At 39.3% G+C, this 12,688-nt stretch overlaps 1 protein-coding gene across 1 annotated transcript in view; it reads right to left on the bottom strand.

Annotated features, from left to right (window-relative positions):
• The window catches only part of DNAH10 (dynein axonemal heavy chain 10), a gene marked incomplete at its 5' end in the record, with an annotated part of 81,641 nt that overhangs the window by 55,785 nt on the left and 13,168 nt on the right, over nucleotides 1-12,688 (bottom strand). The window contains 14 exons of the mRNA XM_014518122.2: nucleotides 1,094-1,272; nucleotides 1,492-1,594; nucleotides 1,676-1,792; nucleotides 3,055-3,213; nucleotides 3,511-3,987; nucleotides 5,001-5,157; nucleotides 6,164-6,371; nucleotides 7,213-7,377; nucleotides 7,801-7,952; nucleotides 8,757-8,926; nucleotides 9,710-9,886; nucleotides 10,268-10,444; nucleotides 11,186-11,356; nucleotides 12,010-12,204. Coding sequence (XP_014373608.2) covers nucleotides 1,094-1,272; nucleotides 1,492-1,594; nucleotides 1,676-1,792; nucleotides 3,055-3,213; nucleotides 3,511-3,987; nucleotides 5,001-5,157; nucleotides 6,164-6,371; nucleotides 7,213-7,377; nucleotides 7,801-7,952; nucleotides 8,757-8,926; nucleotides 9,710-9,886; nucleotides 10,268-10,444; nucleotides 11,186-11,356; nucleotides 12,010-12,204 — 2,607 coding nt within the window. The remainder of the gene's footprint in view (nucleotides 1-1,093; nucleotides 1,273-1,491; nucleotides 1,595-1,675; nucleotides 1,793-3,054; nucleotides 3,214-3,510; nucleotides 3,988-5,000; nucleotides 5,158-6,163; nucleotides 6,372-7,212; nucleotides 7,378-7,800; nucleotides 7,953-8,756; nucleotides 8,927-9,709; nucleotides 9,887-10,267; nucleotides 10,445-11,185; nucleotides 11,357-12,009; nucleotides 12,205-12,688) is intronic.

The following is a 12,688-nucleotide window of genomic DNA, read 5'->3' on the forward strand; positions in this document are numbered from 1 at the left end:
ACAAGATAAAACACATTCCTGCCATGAAGGGTCAAGATTGAATTTAAAAGTAAGTGTAACAAATCATCAGAAGAAAAAGTAGAAAGAGAACATGGGAAATGGAAATAAGAACATGATTTACAGTCACAATCTGATTCTTAACTTTAGGACGTTTGACTGATTTCAAAAACAAACACAAAAAGGCTGTTTCAAAAAACTAAATAAGGTCAGTAAGGGTCTGACTGGGATCTGCTTATTCACAAGTAGCACACTTAATACACGGGCTACTGAAATCACCAAGCTATTTAAGGAGTAAGATGTTACACAGAACAACTGGAATCTGGTCTCAACTGATCACAATATTCTTCCTGGCCTAATGACTATAGCTGAAGCACCCTTATGCATATACAGGCAGTCCTCGACTTACAATGTTTCGAGTTACATTTGGCACTTACAACATTTATAAACTGACACCCTGTTTCAACTTTATGACATCAGTTTCGACTTACAACACTTGATCCGATGCAACGCCACGCCGGCAAACAAGTTAGCTGTGTCACTCATCTCCCTGGAGAACTCCTGTCCAAACTTGCTTGGACACTTTCTTTAAGAAAGCAGACAAGACTCCAGAAAAATTTGCAGCCATGACTCCTGAGAAGACTCCAGCCAAGAACCCTTCAAAAATTCTAACCAAGAGCCCTTCAAAAAGTCCAAGCAAAGTCACCTCAAAGAAGTCCTTCCAAATCAATATGATTGCTATTTACGATATAAATACATTAATGCAGCAATATTACTTATCTGTAATTGATCAAGTACAAAATTCTGGTGTATTTTTGGTGAAAATAAGGTATCAGGCCTTGGTTCAGGAACCAATCCCCCATTTATGACATTGTTTCTTATGTGAAAATTGGTTCCGAGTTACAACGTTTCGACTTAAGACATGACTTTCAGGAACCAATTATGTCGTAAGTCCGAGGACTGCCTGTATATAGCGGTTGTTTAACTAAGTTCTACATTCTGGTTATCATAAGGATGAAAAGATCACAGCTTATTTCAATTAGATAGACAGACTCTGGCACAATAAGAGAAAAGCTCTCGTTACATAAACACTTACCTTTTGCGACTTGTAAATTTCGTAGATCTGCTTTAGACCTTTCATGTCATTCTGTGCTTTCATTAAGTCCGGGTACATTGTAATTGGCAGATCAAAAAGTTTCTCAGCATTAGCCAATTCCTGACGATTCTTCTCAAGTTTGTCCAATTCTTTATCAAAAATACCCAAAAGATCCAATCCTACAAAAAGAAAATTTTCCATAGACAGCTGAATAATCCATCATTTATGTATAAATCTGTATAAATTATAGTTCTTCAAATGGCTCAACTGATTAGCCTGTATTTTAACAAGGAAAAATATCCTGAAGTGATGTATATTTCTATTTTACATATAATACTCCAAAGTATCAGTCTTCAGCCTACTTCAGAATGTAACTGTGCATACACAAATGTTCTTACCTTTGTCAAGGTTTTCCCCAACAGCACCAGGCCCCTCAGTAGTAAATCTATGGAAGAAGTCTGAGATCTCTTTACTGTAGTCTCCAATCTGATGCTTTGTAATCTAAAGGGTATATTGTTTGAATTAAGGTTCTCTTCTTCCATTTCCAAATGGCTTATAGATACAAAAGGTAATAAAAATCACCTCTGTAAAGGTCCTTTTGATGCTTCCAAGGCTGTGATCAACTTCAGTTGCATCAAATAAAAGTGTCTCCCACTTTTCCTTAATCTTGTTAACCAGTTCACTCTCTTCTTCACTTGTCTAAAAGAGAGCAAACTACATATTCACTGAAACCAAAGGTCAGAGAGGAAACCTAACACAGTGGAAGATGAAAACTAGACAGCCAGGAAACAGGAGATCTAAGCCCCTACACACATACAAATGTAAATTATATGGGCCCAATGCAGCAATTTTTATATAGAGCGAAACTGATCCAAGGTGCAAAGAATGTTCCAAGATCCTACACATTCCAGACATTTTTTTAATGAAAAATGTTCATGTCCCAAGTCAAATCATCCAAATCAATTCCAGATCCATGAGTCATTCAAGAACCATATGTGGCCCTGCTACTGGCAAGCATCCTCCACCTCCGCCTGGGGCTTCAGATGCTTCCAAATACTTTGGCAAGCATCCTACATTCCAGATTCCCCTTAGGGAGAATGCTGGTGACCAAGAAGAGCTAGGAAGGGAAGGGATCTCTGAGCCAGCATCATGCAAGCTGGTTCAGAAGGTCATGGTGATGGTGGGTCAGGACAGGGATCATGGGATGTGAGTTTCTGTGGTTCTAGATTCCCAACAGCAAGCACAGAGGAGGGGTGGCTACTTTTCCAGTCCATAGGGCTGGTCACTCAGCCTTAATCAGGTTTTAATCTACATAACAGTACTCAAGATGTGCAAACAGGGAAACTTCTAAGAGGCAGTACAAATAACTGCATTGGGAGCACTCACATGTAGAAATTACTTACAGAAAAGTCAGGCCTGCAATTAGACCTCTAGTTCTGGAATCTATAAACACTATTTAAATTAACTGAATCCGAGTTAAACAAATGTATAGCAAGCCTGCAAATTTCACTATGGGTACAACAATGTGATAGTAATTCCCTTTTGATCTTGGGTTGTTGGTTGTAGCCCTGCTGGTCAAGGACATAGGCAGGCAAGGCTCTTTGGGTAGATGTAATATTTTTTATTAAACCAACTACATAGTTGGAAACAAGTTCTTTGCAAGCTTTCGGGCACAAACACCCTTCATTAGGCATAGGGAGAGTCTGGTGTTATGTGTTCTCCAAAGAAGAAAAGAAGCTAATTTACAACCTGCAGGTCTGTGAAAATGCAGAGTAGAAGTTTGGAAGACAATGGATAGAGATAGGAGGGGGGGAAGGGAGAGAAGATCCTGTTCATTTGATCCTTTTGATCCTGTTAATTTGAAAAACTTTAAAAAAGATGAATCATTCATTTATGTGACAGCTATTCACATCTGAAACACAAGTACAAAATGTCTATAGGATTGACATACGCTCACTCACAGGAATGTTATATACTGCAAGGGTACGGTATCTCTCCTGAATGTCTAGATATTTCAGTTCCACACGCAAAGACATATCTTTGATATCTGCAATTGTACCAAGAACAAATTTGAGATCCTCCAGAGAGTCAGGTGTTTTCCTAAGGTTATGAGATAATCTCTATAAAAAGGAAAAAGAAGCAGTGTTAATCTTCAGAAGCAGTGTTAAGAAAATAATTAAGAACAAACATATACAGTTAAGCAAAATTAGAGTTATTCAGGCATTAAACACAATTAAGACTTCTTATACTAAAATTGGCAATTTGTGATTAAAAAAATCCAATAATAAAAATACAACAGTATCTCAATAATAATACCTTGTCTCTTATAAAACAGCCCATACAAGTTATGCAAATAAGGAGCCCCACTCTCAGCTGATCATGCAGGATAATGATATCATATCAGAGAAAACATCTACCTCAATGTCTTCCTGAAGACTGAAGAGTTCCTCTCTGGCAGACTCATTTAGAAGTTTCCCCAGAGACATCACCCAGCCTTTGGCATTCTCCTGCACAGTGTAAGCTAATGGGCCCAGTTGAAGCCTGATGCATTGCTCATCCTTAATCAAGGGCTGTTGAGTCACTTCTTGGGCAACCTTCATATAGAACTGCAGCTTCTCATCAAAGGTGACGCAAGCAGGTTTCCTTGCAGCAAACTTCTCCATGACGATGGCTTTATCTAATTTCCACAATGGGCGATACCTCTTCCACCGGTTGAGATACTTGGTGAGAGAAATCAGGAGCTTGTGTACGTTCTGGGTGATGAGAACAGCCTGTTCAATTATCACCGGGTTCTGAGAGAGGTCATTAAAAAAACTCAAGGTGATGGGCTCATCTTCTTCTGCATGCTGAGGTGGGCACTCAATACAGGAGCCGTGCATCCACCGCACAAATTGCTAGTGTTTTCAGAGAGAGCAATGCAAAGAATTACTTGCCAGAGTGAATGAAATTAGTCACAGTCATTAACTCTTAATTAGGAGATTTAGCATGAGGCTTTATCCAAATACCCAAGGCTCAATTCTGATCTGAAATATGCCGGCACAAACAATTTTTTAAATCAACGGCTTAGCGTTTGACAAAGCTAGACATACCCTTCTAGTGAATGTGAAGGACCAAAAGATGCCAAATACATTCTCTCTGGCATCATCCTTTGGTCTCTTTTTAAGAAAACCTTTTGGGGATGTCATAACCTTAGCACAGAGAGGCAAGTCAATCAGGCTCAGCATGGCGAGAGGAGGAAATCTTGGGCTATGAAGCTGGGAAGCAGGCTTGTCCTGAATGTATTTCCTTAGGATGTAACCCCAATCTTTGAGAAAGCCATGCGTAAGGGGAGAAAGCCATGCGTAAGGGTAAATGTGCTATCTGCACATCAGTGCAAGACAAGATAGCTCCCAAAACGTTTGGGTCATTATTGGAAAGAAGCAATGTGTGCCCCACAAAAGAGCACACAACTCATTGATACAAGTAGGCCAACCAGTTGGAAACATACAGTATCTTGGACTTCTCTGGCACCTATGATCCACTCCTAGCACTAGAACTAGGAAAGTAACCTCCTCTACTGCTTTAGAGGAGGTTGAAAGCAATAGACAGAACTTACGGCACACCTTCCCACCCAACTCATTTACTCAGCCAAAGGCAGAATCTTTAGTGATATCTGGATGGCATATCCTGCTGGTGTATATTTCTTTACAGTACTGAATAGATCCTGTTGCCCAGACAAAGCTCTTGACAAGGTCTATGAGAGTTTTGCCTGAGTAAAAACTGTATAAAGTGACACTGTGTCATCAGACCAGTTAGTAACAAGAGAAAGCTGCAATGAATATTTCCATCATATAAAAGCTTTGTTTTTAAGCAAGAATCACCCATCATGCCAAAAAGCATTCTCTGAATAACCTTAATCAATAATCACCTTAGTGACTTCAACACATTCCCTGACACAATTAACCATCATTTTATCAATTTCGCTGGCATTCGGCTGTAAGATTATTTCAGGAGCAGATAAAATAGTTTCTGTTTGGAACAGGGGGACAGTCCCAAGAACTGCTGCATTAAAAGCCTGCAAATTCCTGCAAAAAGTTTTTAAAAAAAGGATTAAAGACAATCATACAAGCAGTGACACACAGAAGTAGATAGCACAGACCGCAGGCACAAGGCTGACATTCCTTCAGAGATGCAAGCAGCGCTACCTGATGTCTTAAACAGGAGGCTCCTGCATTCACCTAAGGATGACATTTGTCCAAAAATGCCAGACAGAGAAAATAATTTTGTATGCAGAGAATGACAGGACTGGACCTAGAGTGCACAAAAACAAAAGAGATGAGAAATTGAGCTCTGGTAAACTGATTTCAGAGAGGTTCCTAGAAACCAGGAGCAAGTGAGGCATTCTCACAGCCCACGTCAACATTGCTCTGTAATGCTTTGTCCTAGCCCCGCTGGCACAAAACTTTCTGTAGGGAAGACATAAGCCTGGTCCTGAGGGCAGCTAAGCCCAGCAGGTGGTCAGCTCCACAGTAACAGGCATCACTCTAGAACAAACTATGGGTGGAGCATAAAAGGAAGGGAGTGAATCAGAAGTAGGAGAGGCAGACAGAGTGATTTTACACTGAATGGTTTCTGCATCCCTGCAACAGCCTCAAGCTGTCCTGTCGCACAGTCTACACTGATCTCTATCTGCCACTGAACAGGCAAGAGGTAACCTACCATCCTTTTGCCCCTATGCTACCACTTGTGCCATTACAGATACAAAACTGGCCTCTACAGTTCAGAGTCTAGAGATTCTGTCTATTGGTTTTAAAAATAAAATGCCTGACAGAATACAAGCTACTCTCAGTGTAGAAATTATCTTAACCCTTGTTCTGCCACAGGTATAATAATATCCATTCACTCAGAATTAGGGTTTTTGTCCCATTGGCCATAAAGCTAATAGTGTCATGTTTCAAGCATGGCATCATTTAGGTGCTTTATGTGAAATTGTATGTATAGACTGAATACTAGCATAACTTAATAAATGTCTTGGCAAAAAAACCCACAGATTCAAGACCATCAGTCCTTTAAAGCAAACACTAGACTTACTTCAGAATTAACTGTGTCAAAGTATGATAAATTTTATTTTCCCAGTATGCATAATAGGAAGCTAGTTTTGCAGATCTGCCAGTGTTTGTATTGACAATTAGACCTTCCACTTTTGTCAGCAATGGTCCAATGGCAGCATACTTTCTAACCATGTATTCCAGGTCTTTTAATCTCTCTTGCTTAATATGCTCAAAGAATTCCTTCACTCCTGTAAAAGATTATGTTATTATCATTATTTAATAGTCATAAAGTATCAACAAAATAATAATTGGCTTGGATTTATTTTAACAACCTTATTTATTCACTTTCCTCCAAAAATTAGCGATCAAAAATTGAGGCGCATGTCTTATGTGGAGAGGCTGATTCGGAGAAGTTTGGTTAAAAAGAAAAATCTTTCTTTTCTGCCTTCCCAAAACAAGGTGCATGTCTTATTTTAGAGCATGTGTATGAGATTAAATATGGTACCTTGATCTTCCACATTATTCAAGAATATTCTCCATTATTATTCAGGACTTGTAGAGTCAGATACTTAAAATTTGACCAAGATAACAAATCAAGAGGCATAATGGAATGGCTGACCTCCACCAGTTACACTCGTGATAGAGAGACCCACTGTGAATCATTGAATTTTCCATATGGGCTAAGGAGCAATTCTAGCCACACTCTTCATGATGGCAAAAGATGATCAATTTAGCTGCACAAGATGGCAACTGACAATATATATGGGGGAATGCAGCTCCATGAAACCCTCCCATAGAGATGAACATGGGGGAACTCAGGAGGAAATCAAAGACAAGGATGTGGGTGACCAGAAGCTTAGAAGATATGGAATCTATTCTAAGCAGATCTCCATGTCTGCCTCACCAACACAACCAGCTGAGGGTACTGAAATTAACCTTATGCTCTTTTCATTATACTGTGGGATGGTGTCCGGCTGAACCTTGGGAACTATTAAATACCATGTTTCCTTAGCAATGAGAAAAAAGCACCACTTCAGTAAGATACTACACACAGAGCCTAGAAAAGAAAATATAAAATGCACAACCTACCAGGAAGTTCTTCAGCATTTTTCTGGAGTGGTGATTTAAATAGATTTGTAGATTCGATTAATAAAAGCTTGTTATTTATGTCATCAGCATTCTTATGAACCTGATGTACCAATGATTCAAACTTCCCAATGGCTTGTGTGCACCGAATAACATAGTCACCAATACCTTGAAAAAAAAGTGCATTGCTTACTTTCTCTTTCTTTATCAAACCATTCACCCCCATATTACTAATGCTGTCTAAAACAATGACGTTGGTAATGCTGTACCCCATCCTTCTGAGGCCAACAAGGTTACTTCCTTTTGGTCGTGCTTTGGAGTTCAAATTCTATATTCACTGAAGACTTTCACAGCTTTCACTGGGCACTGGGCCAGGCCAGTGGACCGAGCCATAAATTCACACCATAAAAACCTATATTCCTCAACTGGGGCTAAGATGACTCAATTAATTACAACCCTGATATCCAGCTGTATTCCTTTCCACTCTGCTTTAGACAGAAACAAAGTGCTGCCATCAGACATGGTAAACAGAAGTATATAGTATGGAAAATGTTTCATTTTGAGCTCATTTTAAAATACCAGATAAGTTACCTAATGAATTCCAGTTGAGTCTCTTGTATCCTGATCTAAATACTCTCCAGAGCTCTTGAATGTGATCACCAAGAAGCTGGGTTTCTGCTTCATTCAATGTTCCCATTAATATGTGGTAGTGATCCAACATAGTCTTCATTCCATTGGTGTGTCTATAGAGAATTACAAGCATAATGTAACCTCTGGTATTGAAGATTTCAGCCTAGACTGAAAACCTGATTGTCAACCAATTAGCTTGAGGCTTGAAGACATGAAGTCTGCTCAAAGTTAACTATTCAGTGGTCTGAACAAAGACTCTGAGTGTATTACCATTCACTCATTATTTCTTTACTCCGCAACAACATGTAAGATGGACAGATATTTTAACAGGCTTTGAACACTGCCCTAATCCAATTCCTACTAAAATCAAGAGACAGATTCCCACTGACTTCAGTAGCACATGGTTTGGACCCTCTGACTGAAACCCCAAAAAATAATTTAAGATAAACTTAACTTAAAGCACGTGCCAGAGAACTATGAGTAAGGCAGTCTAGAAAATCCTATGTTTTGCATCTTTATTCGCCTAAATTTGTTTGAAAATCTGGCCCCGTGCATTTTGCTCAGGGTCACACAGAGAGCGGGGGTGGAGTCAGGCACTGAGCCAAGATCTTCTAAATGGATATAGGCCTGAGAAACGTTACAATTTATAGCAGTAAAATGTACTGTTTCTTTGGCTTCCTTGGGGGTTTTGATGTATTGTTTTGCTTCCTTGATGTAGCTCTGTACCAAGAGAATGCAGACAGTGCCAGAGGAACGATTACCTATGCCAACGGGGTATTAACAACTTGTTCAAGAAAATTCACTACTGAGTGAATGGTCTCATATTTCAAACATCTGAGGACACCAGGGACCACTCCTGCTCCAAGTGAAATCAATAGTTGTGCAAACTTTAACTTGAATGCAAGCAGGTTCCTTACTTAAGAAATTTGTCTTCCTGCAGAGCAACATTCCTTGCTATTTCAGGCACTGGGAACCCCAGCTGTTCCATGTATTTCGTTTCATTGATAACCTCTTGGAGTTCGGGAGAAAAATTCACTGAAAAACGGATAAACTTCTCTCCCATTTTGAGTTCTTCTGGGACTGGGCTCTACAGGAGAGAAAGAGCAGAAGAAGAAAGGAAGGGTAGTGTCAGATGCTTAAAAAGCAAAGGAAATATAACTTTCAAACAGTAGAACAGACTGTTCTGCCACAACCATATGGTTGGCCTGACTTTCAGGTCCCAGCAGAAGAAATGCTTTTAAGACTGGCTGTGATACTCAGCACTTTATGAAGAAACATCTCAACAGTGATACGGATTAAACTGCTTTATGGCTCCCCACAAACAAGGTAGAACATGGTAGACTCTCTGTCATGTGGAACTATCTATAGCTGAGTGAATAAAGATTTCTAAATGTGCTGAGGTTGGTCCCGAAGTCTGACTAGATCCTTCTAGTTCTTACTTCTATGGTTGTGTGAACTAACCTTCTGATGGATTCATTCTGACCCTTTCACAAAGGGAAATTTTGCCATTACATTACATACAAATAGTAAAAGAATAAGAATTGCAGAGATGAGACTGCTGGAAACTGTGGTCTGTAGTTACTCTCCAAACAACTTCATCTCTTCAGCAAGGCACAACCAGAAACCATGGCACAAAACACACCAGAGTTCATGCATCTTCCAGGCCATCCAACAACTGTAATGAATATGACTGTGGGTATTTCATGTAGGACCCAAAACAATTCTGTGTTCAGAAGAACTGACATTTCCCCTTAATAGCAAAGGTTCTATTTTTAAGGAACCACTTGAAGAAAACCTCATCTGAGAGAAATATGGCTATAAATCAAGCCCAAAGTACAAAGGACTGATCAACAACTTTTCTTCCCCTTACCTGCTCAGAGGTGTCTGGATTACTTTGAATTATGGCTCCAGAAGGATGTACTTTAGCAAGCAAGGTTTTTTTCAGTAGTATTGGGAGTGTCTGTTCTGTCCAGTCTCTCCATTGGTCATATTTCAGATCTTCATATTCTTTCATTCTTTTAGCTACTCCCAGGTATTTTTGTTTTACCTGTAAACAAGAATTCAAGTTAAGTTCATCTTGCTCCTTAAAGAAAGAGCTGACATTCCCTTGTCTGAAAGTAACTACTTAAAGTGGTTTTCAAGACTTCTTTATATTCAGAGAGCAAGTACATTCTGTGGTTAATGCAGGAGACTGAGAATCCAGACTCCTGAGCTCTACTGTCATTTCAGTGACTACTTTCTCATGTTTGGGCAAGACACAATCCGTCTAAGTCTCAATTTCCCTAAGTATAACATGGATATATATTTACATATACTTATGTACTGTGACTTTAATCTCTCTCAAGCATTTGAATGTCACTGAATGAAAGGTGTTACTCAAGCACAGATAATTCCTAACTCTATTTAAACATCAGGAAAGCCAACATACTTCTTTTCCACGCTCGCTAGCCAGCAACTCCTCTACTTCATGAAACCGAACAATAGTGCGCTTGATACGGTAAAAAAGAGATCGTGCCCAATATATTGCACCAGCCATAGGAGGATGATTTTTGTACAAAGGTGGATTACTGACGTTTTGGATAAAGATGTCATTAACTATGTCAAGCTGGAAAAAAAAAAAATTGTGAGAAGTCAGAAGCATCATATTTCCCCTCTCCACTATTACCACTTAATATGATACACAGGAAAAGGTTCAACTGCTAATTCCAGCAGCAGAACAAAAACAATTCATTATTTTATTTCCATGGACTCTTTCTTTTGCATTAATCACAGTATACAGAGAATCTGATGCAAGCAGAACATCAAAAGGAAATGGTGTCCAACACTGGGCACATCCATCACTGAAACAATCAAGACCAATAGCTGAAAGTAGAGGAGAAAAAACTGAGCCCATTGTCCCGATCTCCCACAACTGCCGCTTTCCATTAGGATCACAAACTGTCATCCAGCACAGGGATACTCAGAACTGCAGGAGGCAGAATTTTCATACTGTTTCACTGGTTATGGAACATTGTGGACATTATGCCCACAAGAAACAACCACCCCAAAGCCAACCTCATTCAGAACCAAATGCACACTTGATCTTGTTGACCCAGAAGATGTATCCCCATAGGTAGAGACACATAAAGATGCCTGTAAATCAATCCCACTATTTCCCCTACAGGCTGGGAAGAAAGAAAGTGTGACTGTTGTGGTTATTTCTAAAATCTGAGGGGCTTTCAGCTGCATGGTGAAAAGGGCTACAGAAGAGCCCAGGCACATAAATAGGGAGCGACTGTTCAGGGAGGGAGACGTCAGCTTGACAGAGAACTTCTTGTGTTCCTTAAGAAATTCTTAAGTGAAATACCTCTTTACAATACTGATCAAGAATATCATTGAATTTCATCATCATCTGCTTATTGATGGCATCTCGAGAGCGGATGTGTTTAAAATTTAAGAGCATGTCGAATGCAGCTTCCGCTGACCGAAGAGTCTTAAAGGATTCGTCAATAAAGCTCTTAGCCTCTTTTTCAATAACCTAGACATGGGAAAATGTAGTCAAGAAATTCAATTGCTTATGAAATAACCTTGTGGAGACAGCAAGAATAAATGTGGAAAAAAACAATTTACTTTCTACTGAAGAATTTGTTAGTCTTTATTTGAATGTATAAATTATATTTTTAACCATCTGATTCTGCCTCAGTGGCCTACATGACATGAGTTTGCTGGGTCTCAGTCCAGTTACCTACATCACAAAAAGCATAATAACAACTGGTCCTTTTCTTGGCATCCTCACCTGAGAGGTAAGGAGCTAAACAAGCCTGCGAGAGAAAAGTTTAAGTTCTAGTCTTCAGGTCACGACTAAGAAAAGTTAGCGTGCGAGTGTCTAGAAGGCACATGCTGCCACTGATCATACTATATAACTGTTCTGCCAATAATCAAATAGCTTCAGTCTCCAGGATTGTGTCCTCACCAACACTTCAACTACATAAAAAATAAAAATTAAAAAAACCTGGCTTCCATCAAAAATTCTGAACCAAAATATGTGACTATTTTCATCTAATTTTTACTTTGTTTATTAGTTTAATTTCTACTTAGCAGACTTTCATTAATTTAAAATCAAATTTTGAATTTCTAGAAGGCAGACATATTCTAGTTATATAAATACTCATCATGGGATGTGCTACTTACCAGAACTTCTGCTTTAAACTGTTCCATAACAAATTTCCACTGCGATGAACACTTGATGCTAAAAGGGTCAAAAGTCAATACTTCCATAGGACTAATCAGACCATCAACCCTTCGCAGTACGTCATCAATACGCTTTGGATCACCAGTAACAGCTTTCAGTTCAGAACCAAATATATTGTAAAATTCTTCAATAACCTGTTTATTCAGAAGTACATACAAGAAGGTTTTATTTTTAAATGTTTTTGTCTGTCAAAGCAATACTTTTGGTTCTCTTTTTACAATGCCCTTTAAGCTTATTTATATTTTGTTTATTATTATAAAAGATTCTGAAGAACTCAATATAAAAAACCTCTATGAGTGCATCCAGACAAGCACGGAGGTGTGGTATGTGGCACCACAAACCCATCTGCGATGCCACACACTGCACATGTAGGCATTCCCCCCACACTTTGCTTTGCAGCGCAGGGAGGGAGTTGACCAAGGAAATCCCAGGGTCAAAAAACCCACATAAAAAAAGACACAGGGTGCCATACGTGGTGGCAGAATGCACCATCCAAAACCGGAGCCTGGCCAGCTGGAGCCACACCCCCTACAGGTCCAACATTGCAGATTTTACTCAGCTAATGTTGTCATTCATGCCAAGTGAAGTTTTGGAATATCTGGCATATATTTCCTGCTG

This window comes from Alligator sinensis, unplaced genomic scaffold (genome assembly GCF_000455745.1).
Source record: "Alligator sinensis unplaced genomic scaffold, ASM45574v1 scaffold628_2, whole genome shotgun sequence".
In the NCBI taxonomy this organism is placed as follows: domain Eukaryota; kingdom Metazoa; phylum Chordata; order Crocodylia; family Alligatoridae; genus Alligator; species Alligator sinensis.